Source organism: Oryx dammah, unplaced genomic scaffold, assembly GCF_014754425.2.
Source record: "Oryx dammah isolate SB20612 unplaced genomic scaffold, SCBI_Odam_1.1 HiC_scaffold_1, whole genome shotgun sequence".
NCBI lineage: Eukaryota > Metazoa > Chordata > Mammalia > Artiodactyla > Bovidae > Oryx > Oryx dammah.
In genome coordinates this window covers 28,378,314-28,397,791 of record NW_024070185.1, presented here as the reverse complement: position 1 = coordinate 28,397,791, position 19,478 = coordinate 28,378,314, and the positions used below count along the sequence as shown (strand labels likewise).

At 39.8% G+C, this 19,478-nt stretch overlaps 1 protein-coding gene across 1 annotated transcript in view; it reads right to left on the bottom strand.

The window, feature by feature from the left end:
- Nucleotides 1-19,478, bottom strand: part of LOC120863678 (tetratricopeptide repeat protein 39B-like) — a 150,146-nt gene that overhangs the window by 86,545 nt on the left and 44,123 nt on the right. Inside the window, 1 exon segment of the mRNA XM_040240133.1 lies at nucleotides 16,621-16,655. Within this exon segment, the coding sequence (XP_040096067.1) occupies nucleotides 16,621-16,655 (35 nt within the window).

The window sequence follows — 19,478 nt, the reverse complement described above, 5'->3', positions numbered from 1 at the left end:
AATAAAATCTCCAATTTATTTTCATTGTTATTAAGAACCATGCAAAGCCATAAATCCTCCAACCACTGTCCCTCCACCCATTCTCCCCTGGACCAGCATCAACATTGAGACTTGGCTGGAGTCCAAGTGTTGAAGCGGGGAGACTGGAGACTTCCCAGAGACCCCCATCTGCTAGGGGAAGCACACTGCCTGAAACCACCCACCATGGCCAGGCACCACAGTAACCACGTGCATGAGTTATTTTACCACAGGAGGTCCTGGTAAGGAACTAACCAGCCACCACCTACCGGGAGAGTTTGGGAAAAGTCAAAAGGAAACACCATGTGTCCTACCACCTCCCAGAATTATTCTTGCTGGAATCCATCTGGACTGAGCAATGTGTGAGCCACCAGGCAGGACCCTGAGTCAGAATAACTGGCCAAAGACAACGTGGAAACTAATCCTATCACCATAAAATCTGAGACTGTGAGCCAAGTGGCAGAGTAGTCCTCCTAGGTTCCCTTACCCTCCCGTTCTTCACCTGGGCGCCCCTTCCCAGAAAAATCTCTTGCTTTGTCAGCGTATGTATCTCCTCGGACAATTCATTTCCAACTGTTAGACAAGAGCTCCCTTTTGGGTCCTGGAAAGGGTTCCCCTTCCTGCACCCACGCTCCCTTTGCAAAGTCTCTCCCCATGGACTAAATCAATGCCTGTTAAAGAAAAAGAGCTCAACAAACATTTGTTAAACCACGTGAAGGAGGATACTCACCCTGTCCCCAGTCTGATGAGGTGGGTCTCAAGACAGGGAAATGGTCAAGGATCACAGTCACTCATGTCTCAAAAATTTCACAAAGTCTTTTCTGTTTTTCTTTGAAATTTTTTAAACATTTTATATCTTGAAGCAGTCATCCTAAGACTGCTAAGAAAATAGCCATAGCAAAGTTTCTTGTACTTTGTAAGGAATTGTGGTTTTAGAAAATGTTCCCTATATGACATTGTACATTAAGTAATTGGTATAAAAATTATATTACATTTGGTTTATTCTTTGAAGTTTTACAAAATGCTTTCAAACAAATTATTTCATGAGTGAAAAATACATATTAAAAATAATATTTTTACTTATACTGAATTATCTAAAAAGGCATCCTTAAACTATTTTAGTAAGTTCTACTGAGAATATAGGCTCCATCCAGGGAGCTGAACAATAAAATACTACCAGACAATGAGAATGCTATTTCAAAATACATATGCTTTAAGTAGGCAATCACAGAATTAACTTCCTGGTATCAACTACCATAGCATTATTTTAATCAAAGCAAACAACACATTGTTGGGAAAATTTCTTTTAAATTGGGGCCAGAAATTTTTAATGACAAAGAATCTCTTAAATCCGTAGGGAGATCTGACAGACAGAACTTTATCCACACACACTTTTTTTTAAACTGCATAAAAGCTAAGTCAAGGTGCCCTCACAGGAAATTTTCTTTACTGACAAAATAAATAGAAATTAAAAGCTTGTAACTGCATTGCCAGAGGGGAGATAAAAGCTGTGCCTATACCCCTAAAAATGCTATTTTACCAGAACTACATGGAGCTTTAACACATTTTGAGATCATTCTCTGCTTATAGGTGATTAAAAAAAAAAATACTCCTTGCTGGCTTGAATACTTTCACTCTGTACAATAAAAATAAAACAGATAACATGGAAATTACTTTATATGAAAATAAAAATCACACATAAATCCCCAAATACCTCTTCAGTGTTAAGTAATTCCAGAGGCCTTTAGATTTGTTAGTGGCTAAATCTTCAGACTGTTTATCAAATGTGTATGATACACGATACTGAACCACTCATGATTTACAAATGTGCTTGACGCAAACATCACTCCATCTCTGAGGAGTTCTAGATACAACGGTCTACAAACATGATGGCACAAAGGGGAGGGTAGGAAGAAGAGTAAAGAGGGAGAACCAGGGAGACTGATAAATTTTCAAAACATAAACCGTGGAGAAATTTGACACATACAAAAGGCAAAGCTCCCTGCTTTTACAGTGTGTTATTACTTATTTTAGGTTGCTATTTTTATCAAGATGGATAAACATATCAGAAAACAGGGCAGATAAAAAATGACAGAAAGTGAACAAAGGCAGTGAAGCTCACTATATCCCCCTAGGAGTCTGACAGCTCATTTCCATAAGCTTCAGATGGAAATGGAGTCACAGAGTTGAGAAACTGCAATGGAGTCGCTGACAATCCTGTATAGCGCTCACTACGCCCAAACAACTGGACATTACCTAATCATGCATGTATGGGTTGATTAACACAACCAGCTGTAATCATCATTAAAAAGAAGGAAGAAAAAAACACATCCTAAAAGATCCTTTAACTCATTCTCCTTTTGAACAATCACAGCAATATTATTGTGCCTGATACTTCCTAAGTTCTCAAAAGATGATGGCTGGATTTTTTTTAACGCATTGCAAATCCTTGCAGTTTATTTTGAATATTCATCTACGGTTTTTGATTAGTACATTAATTCAACAAACTTATTAATTTGACAAATATATATTGAGTTTCTGCTATAGGCCAAGCATTGTGCTTGGGTACAGGATGCACCATGATGGAACTTACAGAGTTCAGAGAAACAGGTGGTCAGAAAACAAGTGAAAAAAAAAAGCTACAAAATATGAGAAATAGAGTGAGAGGAACCGGTTGCCAGGACAGAGGAATGAAGGAGGAGTAACCTATTCAGGTGGAGTCATTAGGCACAGTGGGAGGACAGAGCATCTGAGAGCAGAGGATGACCAGGAAGAAACTGGGAGGAGTGGCAGCAAGTTGCTCTGGTCAGAGACGTCAGAGATACAAATCTAGGGCAGCAAAGATCTAGCTTGAAAGAGGCTTCCGGCTCAAGGCAGAGAATGAGGGTGCGAGCTGACCAAGTGGAGGCAGTGTGTGGGGACCTGACCTTGATCTCAAGCCTTGTGGGCTACGGCAGACTGGGAATCTTCACCCTAAAAGACAAGCAAACTCACACCCAGATTCTAAGCAAAAAAATGACATCATTCAATTGAATTTCTAAAAGGATCACTTTGTCCCGATTCAAACGAACCTGCTGTTAATAAATTATGAGACACTGGGGACATTTGAACACTGACAGGATATTTGATGAATGTCGTTAATTTATTTTAGGTATGACAACAGCCTTGCAATTTTTTTTTAAAAGACCTATCTTTTATATGTATACTAAAATACAGATACAGCAATGCCATAAAAGGCTTATAGATTAGATAATAGTTCTGTTTCAGTGCAATTTCCTGACCTTGATACCTGAATGGTGATTATGTAAGAGTACGTCTTTGTTTTCAGGAAGTGCATACTGAATTATTTAGAGGTAGATTACAGATGAGATAAGACTGGCCTTGAGTTAACAACTGTTGAAGGTAAATGGTGAGTACATAAGAGCTCAGTTGACCATCCTCTCTATTTTCTACATATGTTTGAAATTTGTCGTATTAAAATTTTAAATCAGGAAACGTTGGCTGCTACATAGAGAATGAATGGGATACAGTTGGGAGGGTGTAAGACTAGAGAACAAAGGAAACAAGAAAACACATGGTGGGGGGCGGGGCTCTTTAAGTAACCCAGGCAAACCCGACAGTACCTCAAACTGTAACAGAGAAAAGAGAGAGAGAAGGTGAACAGACGGGAAATATAGGTGGGAGGTAGAAATCATCAGACCTGGCAGAAGGAAGTTAAAGAAAAGGGAAGGAATCGAAGCTGTCCGCCAAGTATCTGCTCTGAGCAAGTGAGTGGAGACATTTACAAAGATGGAGAAGACAGGGGGAGGAAAAGGTTTCTGAGGGATGAGGGAGGCAGCTGTCAAGAGTTCAGTCTGGAACACACATATTAAATGAAGTGAAGTGAAGTCGCTCAGTCGGGTCCCACTCTTTGTGACCCTGTGGACTCTAGCCCACCAGGCTCCTCCGTCCATGGGATTCTCCAGGCAAGAATACTGGAGCGGGTTGCCATTTCCTTCATTCCCGACCTGGGGATAGAACCCGGTTCTCCCACATTGCAGGCAGACGCTTTAACCTCTGAGCCACCAGGGAAGCCCTAAATTAAGGTGTTTGTGAAGTATCCAAGTGAGTGATCAAATAGGCAAGGATGGGGCCTATTTCCATTCCAACTAATAAGATAGTGCCAGACAGAGGAGTAGTCACGTCCAGAAGGTCACTGATGGAGGAGGTAAGGAAGTCAGTACTGGGAACAGGGCTTCTCTGACTTGCAGACATATCTTGGGTGTCTACCTGGGGTTGAATGATAGAGGCTCCTGAGCCTGCAGAAAAGGCAATCACAATGACAAAGGCCCTGTTCATAAGGGTTCACAGGTCATTTTCCATTCATTTTGCCACCAACACTACCAAGCTTCCTACCTCCCCCTGGGCCTCCTTGGTAAGATAAGACAACTGGCCCAAAGGATCACTAAGATTCCCTTTAAGCTAGAAAATCCTGTCACTCCTCCTTAGAGTGAAAAGGAGTATTCATACTGGATTGAACAAAAAGTTCATGGGCTTTTCCATAACAGACACAAAAGCCCAAACAAACTTTTTGGCCAACCCAATAGAATATACAAGCCTTAGCTTAAAATATGGACACAAACTCCTTCCCCTAGTAGCCTTATACAAAGAACTTCCTGTTTTAGAAGGTCCCAATACAAAAGCAAGCCACTAAAGAAGCCCTAATCGTACAAAAGAAAATACACAGAGAAGCAATTCAGTGCAGGAAAAAGACACCTGGGGATACTGCTCACTCTGGGCTTTTTAGTGAAATTTATTTCCATTTTCAATATTCCATTGACTCTATAACACATGATTTATGACCTGCTTGAAGGTGTTTGGGCCACACTGGTATCCAATATTCAGACTACAAACGAGCTTGTGACTGAAATTCTGAGAGTGTTGAAAAGATAATCACAGGCTTCCCATGCAGTCCATCAGCTCTACTCCTAGGTATGTGTACCGGAGAATTGCAAACAGGTGTCCAAACAACAAACTGGATACGGTTGTGCATAGCAGCATTATTCATAACAGCCAAAAACTGGAAACAACCCGAATGTTTATCAACTTATGAATGGACACACAAAATGTGGTATATCCACACAGTTGAGTATTATTCAGCCATAAAAGAAAATGAATGAAGTACTGATACCTGCTACAACATAGATAAACTTCAAACTTTTAGACACAAAGGAACAAATAGTGAATGATCCTATTTTTATGCAATATCTATAGAGACAAATCTATAAGCAGAAATTAGACTAGTGGTTGCCTAGGAGTGGGAGTAAGAAAGGCAAGTGACTCTAAAGGGGCATAGGGTTTCTTTTCCGGATGATGGTTTTTTAAAATTAGATTGTAATGATGGTTGTACATAGTTCTACAAATATAATAAACTTCAATGAACTATAAATATAAAAGATTTTATGGGATATAAATTTATAATGCAATAGGGCTATTTTTAAAAGTTCCAGGGCAGAGAATCTCAAGAGAATTATTTTCCCCTCCTTACCTAGTACCAAGATTGAAATACATATATTTTCTTACTGTGTCTTCTTATATAACAATTTTATTTTTCCCTTCTCTTACGCAAAGTCACCTATAAAATTCTCCACTGTTTTTTCCTTCCTTAGTGGTATATACAATGTCAATGGCATTTTAGATCCAATACAATAATTAAAGAGCAACCTAGGTTAAGAAAAATCAGGTGAAGTGTGGGTAGGGAGGCCCCTCCAAACCTAAGCAACACTTGGATTATCTAAACAGGGAAGTTGGGTCAAAGAAAAGATCACAGAAAAATGAAAATAAATCTAACTCGGCCTGAAGTTATACTAGTTATAATTTAACCACTATGAAGAAAATATTAACTAGATGTTTTCCAACTATCATTCACCAAACTTCAACCTTTAATAACCTTAAAACAGACCAACATATTGCATCATTATTAACTGATCTAAACTGATGGAGCCCACCAGGTTGCCTTAAAAGCTTTCTCTCATTCTAATTTACAATTTGTGATTCAAAAGAGAAGGTAAGTAGAAGGAGGAAGTCCCTGAGACATGCTAGGCTACAAAATATTTTTATTTCTATTGTAACCATTTTATCACCTGGCTAAAAACATCTGCCTCTTTCAAATTCTAGAGGTAAGAGCAAATTCACAGTAGCTGCTGCACGTGAACACACATATCCCACCGCACTCACACTGCCTCCAGACTCAAAACACCTACAAATTCCTATGTAAGGATAAAGTCAAAATTTTAACAAAGTGCTATGGAATATAAGAGAACACTGCTGAAAATATGTTAAACTTGCATCTGTTCTAACAGTCTTGGCACACAAATTTGATGTCTCTCTGACTTCTCTAAACTATCATAATAAGAAAATCTTGATTTTCTAGTACCCAACCAGTTCTTCCAATTAATTAGAGTTTGGGGCCACTGCCAACTGTAGTTGACATAAGAAAGAGTTTAAACACTACCAAGTCACTTGAGTCCAAGTTGTTAGTCTACTCTCCTCACTCCGTGGAGGCCAGGATCCTGGGTGACCCAAATCTGCTTGTGTCCACAGGGCCCCAGGTAACCCTTGTAGCACTCAAAACTGAAAACCAATGCAAGTCGCTCCAACCTTCCAATCGGAAAACAGCTCTCTTTGGAACCCCTGGAACATTTTACTTACTTTTCACATGTCATATTGAGGTGGGAGGTAGACAGAACCTCGCCACCCCTGCCCAGATTGAGCAACTGGAGTTCATTCCCTGTGGACAGGAACTCGAAAATATCAATATTTTTGTATATTCTCGATATTCAATGTCAATTCTCGAACGCAGGACAGAAGGCTGGGTTTACCCAGATAAGAGATAAGAGGCCACATATTTCTTATTCTCAAAGTCAAGGAGACCTAGAAAGCTCCTTGGAGGCCAAATGGAGAGTGATGCCAAGGCCACCCATAGGCCTCTTTGCTGGAATCCATCTTGACTGAAAGATGCATGCACACATAGGAGGATCCTGAGATATACCAGATATGAACTCAGAACAAGGCAAAGCAAAATGACTGGCCAAAGAAAAGCTGGAAGAAATGCCCCATAAAAGTGATTCAAACTACCACGAGGACATGGCTCTCCCTGTCTGCCCGTGTGTCTATCCACACATACTGTACCCTTTCCTCCTAATAAACACTTTACTTGTTTCACTGCTTTCCATCTTTGTGAGAATCCTTTTTATACAAAGCCAAAGGGCCAGAGCCTTGTCTGCCACAAGCTGACCTCAATCTGGCCAGAAACAGAAACCTTGCTTCAAGTCACCGCAGGCTGAGGCCACGCAAAATCAATATCACAGTTAATTTATGAACAGACTTTACTTACACCCACTACTACATTGTCAGATACAGTAGTTGTCCGGGTTATGAAGAATACCCAGTCATCAGGGCACCAAGAAGCATACACCAGCATGGAATTGTTAAATCAAGAAGCCAGAGGCTATGGCAGAGCTAACCTTCTAGCAAAATTCTACTGACCATTACAGGGGACTAAAGTATGGCTCCTTCCTAAGAGATGACCTCCTATGCAAATAAGTCAGAAACTTCATAAGCAATTTTAATTTTCAGAAAGGACATGTTCAATGTGCCACTGTTTTATTTTTTTTCATATATAATTTCCCTTCCAGTTCTAAATGTTAGAGATGTTTGTACGATCTACCAGCTATTAAATCTAACAACTTTCCAAAATAATTAGCACGGTTGTTATTACAATTGTTACGACAAAGATCCAGAACTAGGAAAGACTACATCTGTGGTAGTGAATTAACTAAGCAGAAAAGGAGAGTAGGAGATAAGCTTTCTTTAGGGGAAACACTTGAAGCCCCTCATCTGTTCACTTGCACCTTTTCATTACAAATTCAGAAGAAAATATTCACAGGAAGAAATTAATCACCAGGTTGGCAAGAGGACCACACTCTCCTACAGCGAGGCTGAAGTATTGCTATCTGCACATAAAACCAAAATATGTAGTTTGATCAGCATAAGGAAAAAGAGCTCTACCAAGTTTAGCAGCTAACAGATCACAGAAGAAATGTCACGGCATGATAAATTGAAGAGGGAATCAGAGATAAGTGTTGGAAAACCCTGAAACTAGGACAAAATAAAAGTTCACATAAAAACCAGTTAAGAATTTTTTACAATTAACATATACTTGTAATCAGAGAGAAAACATACAGAATAGGTTAAAAGAAAAATATAGAAAAACAGATTTCTTCAGTAATCTTTTCAATTTCAGAAAGGGTCAATAACTCAGAAGAGATGGTACAGGAACATCACTCTCTATGTTGTGGAATACAGAGAAACATCCAGGAGAGCTCTCCCTGTAAATAAAGCATGTGTGTGCTCAGTCCCTCAGTCTCCTGCATCGCTTATGTCTTCTGCAAGTGGCAGGCGGACTCCGTAACACTGAGCTACCTGGGAATCCGAAGTGAAAGCTCATGTGTTACTCACTCGGTCGTGTCCAACTCTTTGCAAAGCCCTGGACTGTAGCCCGCCAGATTCTTCTGTCCACGGGATTCTCCAGGCAAGAATACTCGATTGGGTTGCCATTCCCTCTTCCAGGGGATCTTCCCGACTCTGACTTGTGTATCCTTCCCTGGTGGCTCAGATGGTAAACTGTCTGTCTACAATGTGAGAGACCTGGGTTTGATCCCTGGGTTGGGAAGATATCCTGGAAAAGGAAATGGCAACTCACTCCAGTACTCGTGCCTTGAAAATCCCATAGACGGAGGAGCTTGGTGCAGGCTACTTACTATCCATGGGGTCACAAAGAGCTGAGCATGACTGAGCAACTTCACTTTCCAGAGGAGCTTCCCGACTCAGGGATTGAACTCACGTCTCCTGCGTTGCAGGCAAATTCTTTATAGTCTGAGCTACCAGGAAAGCCCAAAGTACAACCTACTGACTTTCAAATGTTATCTGGAAACATTTTTAGTCATTTTGAAATTTTCCTACATATATGACACAAGTTTCTATCCTCTTAAATAGAATATACTAAATATAACTTTTTTCCAATGTCTCAGAGACAGCATTATTAACATGACTTTCTCAGTGGAGATTGACAGTGCCCAGGGTCGGGCACAGTAAAGTGCTGATATATACTGAGCACCTACTATTTGTTTACACCCATTATAATATTTAAATTGAATTTCATTTTATCTCCCCAATAAATCTGTGAGCACATGAAGAAACAGACTCAGTGAAACTGTCCCAACAGGTCCCCCAGGTAGTAAATGAAGCTGAAACTGGTAATCAAGTTCAGTGTCAAGTCCAAGGGGTTGACTCTCCAGAAAGGTACATCTCGGCGTGCGTACCTGAGCAACGTAAAACCACACTGCTGTGCTTTGGAGTTCTATGACTGTACATCGTACTTACTTTCTTCTTTCTCTGCCATTTTTTGCTACTATCAACAAATAACTATATCTGTTATATATAGTAGTAGTATATTACTATCAATAAATATAAAACCACCCTCTCACCATATCTCCTAGAACTCCAGCAAAATTATACTAAAAAGCATAAGTCTATTCACATTCATTGTAAATAGACTCCAGATGGAAGTCTCTACTATAAGGGCAAGATTTTTAGAGCATGGGCATGAAGATCTACTTTGGCTACCCTTTTTGGAATTGGACTCTACTTCAAATAGGGAAGGTTCTCTATTAGGTGAAATGTTACCATTATGTGTTGTTACACCAAGGTGAGAGAAGTGCGTATCAAGGACATTTTGGCAACACCAAAAAGGAAACACAAAACCATTTAAGGAACAGTCTAAGGTGTCACAAGTAATAATGCACATCCGAAACCTGAAAGAACAAGGCAAGGTCTAGAACGGATAAGCCTTTGGGTTTGCTAAACTGAACAAGACTGGCTGACAGGGAAGTTAAATTTGGAAGTAAAAAAAATACTGGCATGGCAGAGAATGAATACATGTACATATCTGGCTGTGTCTCTTCCCTGTTCACCTGAAACTATTACATTGTTAATTGGCTACACCCCAATACAAAACTACAACAACAGCAAAAAATGCTGGCAACAGCTGAAGACAGGCTGAAAGAGGCAAAGAATGGAAAAGAAAATGTTAGATAATCAGAAAGTGAGGTAGCATTAAAAAAGTATTGTTTTCAAGATGAGAGGGAAAAACATAATATATGGTTGACAGATAAAAGAAGCTAAGACATACAAATGTTCCAAGAATTTCACATTTTCAGAGTTCACCATGGGTTTCTGATAGTCACGAATCAAAAACATCTCTGTCACAGGAGTCATTTTTGGAGGCTATTCTCCTGAGAACCAGTCATACTAATATTGAAACATCTAAAGCAGATAGAATAGTTTTGTGCAAACACAAAGACACATAGATCAAAGGACCAAAACAGAAAGCCCCCGGAAACAGAGAGTTATTAGTTTAACGAGCTTATTATTTGATAGAGGAGGCATCATACATATTCTTTTACTCACAGACTTAGCAAACAGTGTTGGAATAATGTGCTGGTAATGTAGGGGGTGGCATGAGATAGGGATCTAAATTAACTTCAGTTGGGTTAAGTTCAGGGTTTTCTTTTTCTTAGTTCAGCTAAAATTTTCTGCCTGCTGGGCGTATTTCTGAAAAGGGGAGTTGAAGTCACCAACGATGGTAATGAAACCATCGATTTCTCCTTGTATAATAATTCTATTTTTGCTTCATGTAGTTTGATGCTCTGTTGCTAGGTATCTACACATTAAGAACTGTTATGCCTTCTTGGGAGATTAGCCCTGCTATCATTAGCTAATGCCTTTCTTTATTCCTGATAACTTTCCTTACTTTAAAGTCTGCTTTGTCCAAAATTAGTACAGCTATTCCTGCTTTCTGATGATTACTGTTAGCATGGTATATTTTTTCTCAATTTACTTTTATTCTATACATGTCTTTTATTTAAAATGGGTTTTATTGTAAACAACATATAGTTGGACCATACTTTTTGAGCTACTCTAATAATGTCTTTTAATTGGTAAATTTAGACCACTGACATTCGAAGTGATTATTGATAAAGCTGGATTAACATCTACCATGTTCATCACTATTTTTATTTCTTGCCCTCACTTTTTGTTCCTATTCTTGTCTTCCACTCTTTTTCTGCCTTATACTGTTTTGATTGAACATTTCATATGCTCCATTTTCTCTCCTTTCTTAGCACATCAGCTTTACTTCTTTTTTTCCTTTTTTTTTGGTGGTTGCCCTAGAGTTTGCAATACACATTTACATCTAATCTAAGTCTACATTCAAACATACTGTACCACTTCACAGGCAGTGTGAGGACCTTATAATAACAAGACAATACTATCCTCCTTCCCATTCCTTGTATCACTGTTGTCATTCATTTCACTTAGATGTGAGCATACACAAGCATATATATATATATATATATATATATATATATATATATATATATCTTTTGTGTGTATATATATATAAACATAAGTATATATAACCAAATACACTGTTGGTATGATTTTCAACAAACTGCTGTTAGATCAATTGAGAATATGAAAAACTGTTTTATTTTACTTTGACTTATTCCTTTTTGGATGTTTTTCTTTTCTTTATGTAGATCTGACGTTCTACATATTATTTTCCCTCTCTATATAGAACTTCTTTTCATGTTTCTCAGAAGGCAGATCTATGGGTAACAAATTGCTTTAATTTTTGTTCTCCTGAGAAAGCTTTTATTTCTCCTTTACTTTTGAAGATAATTTCACAGAGTACAGAATTCTAGGTTGGTGGTTTTATTCTCTCAACACAAATATTTCACTCCACTTTCTTTCGCTTGCCTGGTTTCTGATGAGAAGTTAACTCTGCTCCTCTAGAGGTAAGGTGTGTTTTTTATTTTAGGAATTTATCTTTGCTACTCTGTAGTCTGCAGGTGATACATCTATCAGGAGGTTATTTTTTGGTGTTCATCCTATTCAGTGTTCTCTCACCTTACTGGATTTACGGTTTGGTGTCTAACATTAATTGTGGAAATTATCAAACATCATTGTTTCAAATATTCTTCTGCTCCTTTCTTTTCCTCCTAGTGTTCCCATACAACACCTATTGTACTTGTCCTACAGTCCTTGCATATTCTGTTCTGTTTTTAATCAGTCTGTTCTCTTTGCCTTTCAGTTTTTGAGGATTCTATTCAGGATTATATTGCTCTGGCCTCTAGCTCAGAGACTCTTTCCTCAGCCATGTCCAGTCTAATAAGTCCATCAAAGGCAGCTTTCATTTCTGTTAGAGTGTTTTCATCTCTAGCATTTCTTTCTGGTTCTTGCTTATGACTTCCATCTTTCTGTTAACACTGCCTATCTGTTCCTGCAGGCAGGCTCTCTAATTCACCCATAGAGCCCACAGCATATTCACCACAGTAGTTTGAAACCCCCACATCCCTGCTATGTCTGGTTTAGATGTTTACTCTGCCTCTTCAAACTGTGTTTTTTGCCTATTGGTCTGCCTTGTAATCTTTCTTGGTGGTTAAATATGATGTACATAAAAGGAACTGCTGTAAATCAGCCTGCAGTCACATGGTGGTGAGGGGTTGGGGAGGGGAAACACCCTATACTCCTATGATGAGGTCATAGTCCTTACGGGAGCCTGTGCCTCTGGACTGGGAACTTCTCAAGTGTTTCTCAGTTTTTCTTCTCACGCAGATGGGACAGGATGGCCAGAGTGGGCTGGAGTTCCCAGGTCAGTTAGACTCTGGTTAACTACTCTCCCCTGAGGGTAGGCCTTGCTAAGAATAGTCAACTCTGGTATATTTCAGAATGGTTCCTTTTCTCCTTACCCTGCAGGATGCCCAAAGGGATTTTTCTCCTCTGTTTACTGTGGGAATCTGGCAGAGCTTCTAGAGGTAAATCTCACGTTAGGAGGGGAGGGGACTTCACCTGAGGGGTTCCCCTGTGGTTCTTAACTCCCAGAGTTGTTCACACTAAGCCTCCACCAATTCATCCATCACAGCTGAGGTCTTCCAGTCCCGGCTTTGGCTCTGTACACCATACTCCCTGTATTTGCCCTTCTGACCCTCTAGTACTGGGGGTAGGGCTATGCCCTGTATCCTCCCCTTTCCTTTGGTTCCAAAATGAATTGTGGATTTTTCAAGTCTGTTAAGCTCTTTACTTGTTGTTAGGACAGAGTGGTGACTTCAAGCTCCTTACATGCAAAACCAGAAACCAGAAGTCAAGTTCAGAAGGTTTTTTGTTTCCCTATAATTTGATTTTTTTAAAACTAGTTAGCGTTAGAAATTGCTGACAATGCCTTTCAAACCCAGAGGTAAAGCCACTGCCAATTTAATGCAACCAGTGAAAATTCAAGGAAACACAAGCTTTAACGTGTATTGCCCATTTGTCACATCAATTACATCAGCCTGACCTGTTTTCATCTGAGACCTGAACCCCTTTCTGATGTGTGTCCAGTGTTCAGTTTCTCACTGGGAACAGCAGACTCTCCACTGCGAATTCCAGTCACCAGCCCTCTAGTCAGACCCTTTTCTACCGCCTGGATTTCAGTCTACCAGGCACCTCAAGCTCAGTTCCTGCCAATGCTCAGAGCAGCGCAGCAGCAGCAAAGCGGATGAGATTTCCGGATGGCAAATAATGCACTCACCTTAAAAGTTATTTTTAAAATTACACAAGCAGATTATCTTCCAAAGAGTAAAGCATGAAAAGGGAAGGGGAGGAAAAGTAACTTTACAGTGGCAAGACTTGACAAACACTATCTCAAGCCAAGTGATTAAGTTTAGCCTCAACAGTAGTAAGCCAGGTTGATAACATGTACCTTTGATATAGTGTGATGAGAATGATACTTTACATCTGTGGTCGACCTCCCCAAAATACATGAACTCAGTCTAATCATGAGGAAAAAAAAAAAAAAAAACAGATAAATCTCAATTGAGAGCTATTCCACAAAACAAATGAGTAGTCTCAAAACTGACAAAGTCATCAAAACCAAGGAAAGTCTGAGAAACTGTCACAATCATGAGTAGGCTAAAAAGACAAGACAAATAATTATAATGTGGTGTCCTGAATAAGATCCCAGAACAGAAAAAGATACTACATAAAAACTAAAGATATCTGAATAAAGTATCAACTTTAGCCATAACAACACATCCATATTAGATTATTATTGTGACAAATGTACAATTCTAAGGTAAGAAATTAATCATAGAGAAAACCAGTGTGGGATATATAGGATTTTCCATACTATGTTCATAATAGTTCTGTAAATCTGAAACTATTGCACAGTAGCAAGGTTATTTTTTTAAATCCTAACCACAGTTAAGCTCTTTTTAATCACATATACATTCAGTGACAAACACTAAAAACTTTTGGACAATAAAAAAATGTGCAACTCTAACATAAAAATAGCAGTTAAGGCAAAGTATCTGTAGCAAATAGAACCAAAGATGAAGGTGTATATACATATGTAAGTTCATAAGTATGTATGAGAAACAGTGAGAAAAAAGTTAAATAGGCAAGAGAAGACTAGAATTCATACATAACGGAATGCAATAGACTAAAAAATGATTATAAGAAAAAAAATTGGGAGTGGGAGGGGTAAATCACATGGCTTGTGGGATCTCAGTTCCCCAAGCAGGGATTAATCCCAGGCCATGATAGTGAAGGCCTGGAATCCTAATCATTAGGCCACGAGAGAACGCCCAGAAAAAAAATTTTTTTAACAAAACAATTAGGTATCACTAAAGTTGATGCTTTTGAACTGTGGTGTTGGAAAAGACTCTTGAGAGTCCCTTGGACTGCAAGGAGATCCAACCAGTCCATTCTGAAGGAGATCAGCCCTGGGGTTACTCTGGAAGGAATGATGCTAAAGCTGAAACTCCAGTACTTTGGCCACCTCATGCGAAGAGTTGACTCATTGGAAAAGACTTTGATGCTGGGAGGGATTGGGGGCAGGAGGAGAAGGGGACGACAGAGGATGAGATGGCTGGATGGCATCACTGACTCGATGGACGTGAGTTTGAGTGAACTCCGGGAGTTAGTGATGGACAGGGAGGCCTGGCGTGCTGCAATTCATGGGGTCGCAAAGAGTCGGACATGACTGAGCGACTGAACTGAACTGAAAGTAGCAAAGGGCTTCCCTGATGGCTCAAACGGTAAAGAACCTGCAATGCAAGAGACCCAGGTTTAATCCCTGGGTCAGGAAGTTCCTATGGAGAATGGCTTCCCACTCCAATATTATTGCCTTGAGAATTCCATGGACAGAGGATGCTGGTGGGCTACAGTCCACAGGGTCGCAAAGAGTTGGACATGACTGAGTGACTAACACTTTTCACTTTTTAAGCAGCAGAATGGTTTCAAATAATACCTAGGGATGATGATGCTACACATACATATTGTTCATAGCTAAAATAAGATAAAATTCTTTTGAAAGTGCTGTGGACTGAATTCAGTTCAGTCGCTCAACCGTGTCCACCTCTTTGCGACCCCATGGACTACAGCACGTCAGGCTTCCCTGTCTATCACTAACTCCTGAAGCTTGCTGAAACTCATGTCCATCAAGTCGGTGATGCCATTTAACCATCTCAGAATTGCATTCCCCCAAAATTCACATATTGAAGCCCTGATTCCCCAGTGTGATAGCATTTGGAGATGAGGCCTTTGGGAGATAATTAGATTTAGATCAGATCCTGAGAGTGGGGTCCTCATGACCCTCTTCCCTTATAGGAAGAACCCCTAGAGACCTCCCTCTCTCTCTCTCTCTCTCTCTCTCTCTCTCTCTACCTGTGGAGACACAATGAGAAGGTGACCATCTGTAAACCAGGCAGAGAGCTCCCATCAGAACCAAACCACGCTACCAACCTGATCTCTCAATTTCAGGCTCCAAAACTGTGAGAAAATTAATTTCTGTTGTTTAAGCTACCCAACCTATGTTATTTTGTTATGGCAGCCTGAGTTGACTAGTACAGAAAGGCAACTTGAGAAATGTCACATAAAGAGCAATAAAAATAGTCATCCCTTTTATAGCCAATAATTCCTCATTGGTGAAGTTAAACTTTCAGAGACAATTCAAAAATATAACAAAACTATACATATTAAAATATTCACCACTTAGTTTTACTAAATGTCTTAGAAAGGAGAAATGAATAAGTAAACTGTAGTGTTCCACTTGATCTAATATGACATCATACGAAAATTATATAGGCTTATAGGAGATGCTTATAATAAAACTAAGTACAAACCAAAAGCAAAAATCTACAATATGAAGCTAACCATGTAAAGAAATATGGGCAAGATATAAAAGGGTTAGCTATAAACAAAATTTAATTTGATGGAAAACATTTTTTCTTTTATTTTAGTTTACGGTTACAAGAAATCTGACTCAAAAAATGTATTTGACAGTAACTTTGGATAGATCCTTTCCTAAGCTTAATCACATCCTAAATGTTAAATTATAGAGAATTGAGTTTTTCCAACAATAGTCACTATACTCAAAAAAATGAGAATGAAATATGTATTTTTTTAAAAAAGAAAACCATCAATTTTCTCTACTACATACTTTTTTATTATGTTAGTACTTACACAGAGAGGGTTTCCAAAGCATCTTCAAAGATGTCCTGGGGGAACAAAAAACACAATGAGTGTCTCAGGAATCAAGAACTTTAAATATAAAAGAGACTCGTGTGTACCGGGCGCGTGCATATGTGCCCAAGCACATGTGTGCACGCCTCCCAGCAACCGAGTGGGGAGTCTGGGTGGGCTGCAGAACTACTCCACTTAACGCTCAGTAATGCAATTCCTTTCAGAGAAATCAAGCACATGAATATAAGTGAGATTTAACTTAGGTACTTTTTTTTTTTTTAAATAAGACTGGTAAAATACTCAGCTAGCAATCAAACTGGGCTAATTTAAAGAAACAGTGACCCCTCTAAAGGAGTCTTCAGTCTCATTCAACCCAGAAGCACAACGAAACAAATAACAGGACTTGCCCAGTTCAGTCCTGTCTTTCTCCCTGGCTGGCCACATTAGCACCCCTGGGCCTTTGTGTCACATCCAACTCCACTACGCACCCAGCAAGTCTCCCTGCCACCAGACTGTTCTCTACAGCATAGAGGGCAGGCTTTTCTTCATGCCACTGGCCTGTTCAAAAGTTGCATCAGGAGAAAAACCACACACACACACAACACACACACACATGCACACTCACATCTGCTTACAAATCTACACATGCACCCCACACTCATACACACTGACTCACACACTCACAAGCTCACCCGTAAACTCACAGACACACACACTTAGAAGCACACATACACTCACACACAAACTTACACATACACAAAGTTCCCTCATAGCTGCAAAAATCAAATCCAAGCTCCTCATCCAGTTATCTGGGACCCACTATAACCTAGTCGAATCTTCAAAGCCTCCTTCCCTCACATTCCTTCCACTATTTCCATAGCCACACACAGGACCATCCTGGCCTCCCTGCCCTCACGCTTCACACCTGCCATTCAACTCTTCACATAACAGCTGAAGTTACTCTTATCTTTCTCTTCTTTAATAAGCTCACGTCATACTACTGCTTTACACCTCTTTAAAAGTTTTCCACTGCACATAGAATAAATCTAAATGTAATAAACATCCAAGACCTACTGTATAGTATAAGAAATATTCAATATCTTATAATAACCTATAATGGAAAAGTTTCTGAAAAAGAATATTTATACACTACATATGTGTGTGCGTGTGCGTGTGTGTGTGTGTGTGTATGGGTGCTTAGTTGCTCAGTCATGTCTGACTCTTTGTGACCCTTTGGACTATAGCCCACCAAGCTCCTCTGTCCATGGAATTTTTCATGCAAGAATACTGGAGTGGGTTGCCATTTCTTCCTCCATGGATCATCCTGATCAAACAACTGAACCCATGTTTCCTGTGTCTCCTGCACTGCAGGCAAATTCTTCACCCACTGAGCCATCAGGGGAGGCCTATATATATGTATGTATAACTGAATCACTTTGCTATAAGCTTGTGTTGTGTGCTTAGTCCTGTTATTTGTTTCATTGTGCTTCTGGGTTGAATGAGACTGAAGAGTGTGTGCTTAGTTGCTCAATCGTGTCCAACTCTTGAGACCCCATAGATTGTAGCCTGCCAGGCTCCATGGGATTCTCCAGGCAAGAATATTGGAGTGGGTTGCCATTTCCTTCTCCAGGGGATCTTCCCAACCAAGGAATCAAACCCAGGTCTCCTGCACTGCATGCAGACTCTTTACCAACTGAACTACAAGAGAAGCCTATATAATATAAACTTGAAACTCTATAAATCAGCTATATTTCAATTTTTAAAAAGAACAAGGTAGAGTCCTGAAAGAAAAATAAAATTCAAATTCCTTCTCAAAGATCTATGAAGCCCCTAAATGACCCTGACAGTCTCTGACTATCCCTCTGCCCACTGGCCCCCTTACTCACTCCAATTCCGCCACAGGTCTGTCCTTCTGTTCCATGCACAAGCCAAACTCATCCCATGCCTCTCTGCATGTCTCTTTCCTAGAATGTTCTTCACTCAACTCTTCCTATGGCTGACTCACTCTCATCTTTCCATTTTCAAGTCCTCTGATAAACCAAATTAAAATTACTAAGAATAGCAGCATACTAATAGTTTCCCATCATCTGATTTTTTTCATTCTCAATACCATTCTTAATATCATAATCTCTAATCATCTCATTTGTTTACGTGGTTACAATCTGTCTCCATCAGGGCAGGTTCTCATTTATCATGTCTACACAGAAATCACCAGGGCTTGGCACAGAGTTGTTGCTCAAAAGATACATGTTGCTCAATGAATGAATTGAGAATGGGCCAACAAGGCAGTGATCACACCACCTCATTTAGAACTATAACACAGAAATGAAGAAAGGGGACCCAAGAGCTTTTCTCTCATTTGATTATTAATACTGAACAATGTGTACAGCATACTACGGCTTTCCTGGTGGCTCAGATGGTAAAGAATCCGCCTGCAATGCAGGAGAGTAGGGCTCAATCCCTAGGTCGGTAAGATACCCTGAAAAATGGTTTGGCAACCCACTCCAGTATTCTTGCCTGGAGAATCCCATGGACAGAGGTACCTGGTGGGCTACAGTCCATGGGGTTGCAAAAGACTCAGGCACAACTGAGCAACCAAACCCATACAACATACTGACTCTGCAGACAGGCAGGAAACAAAATGTGTAAATACAACAAAGAAAAGACATTCTAAGTAGTGGCAGAACTGAGTTGCAAATTTGGGATCCCTGATCTATTTATCTACATTCATACCATACTCTGTAAGGGAGGTGGAGTCAGGGGCAATTCCATCTTATTCCTCATTCTCCAGAGACTAATGACTGGAGCAAAATCAGAAGCTCATAAACCAGCCACTGAAAGAAAAAGGAGATGGCCCT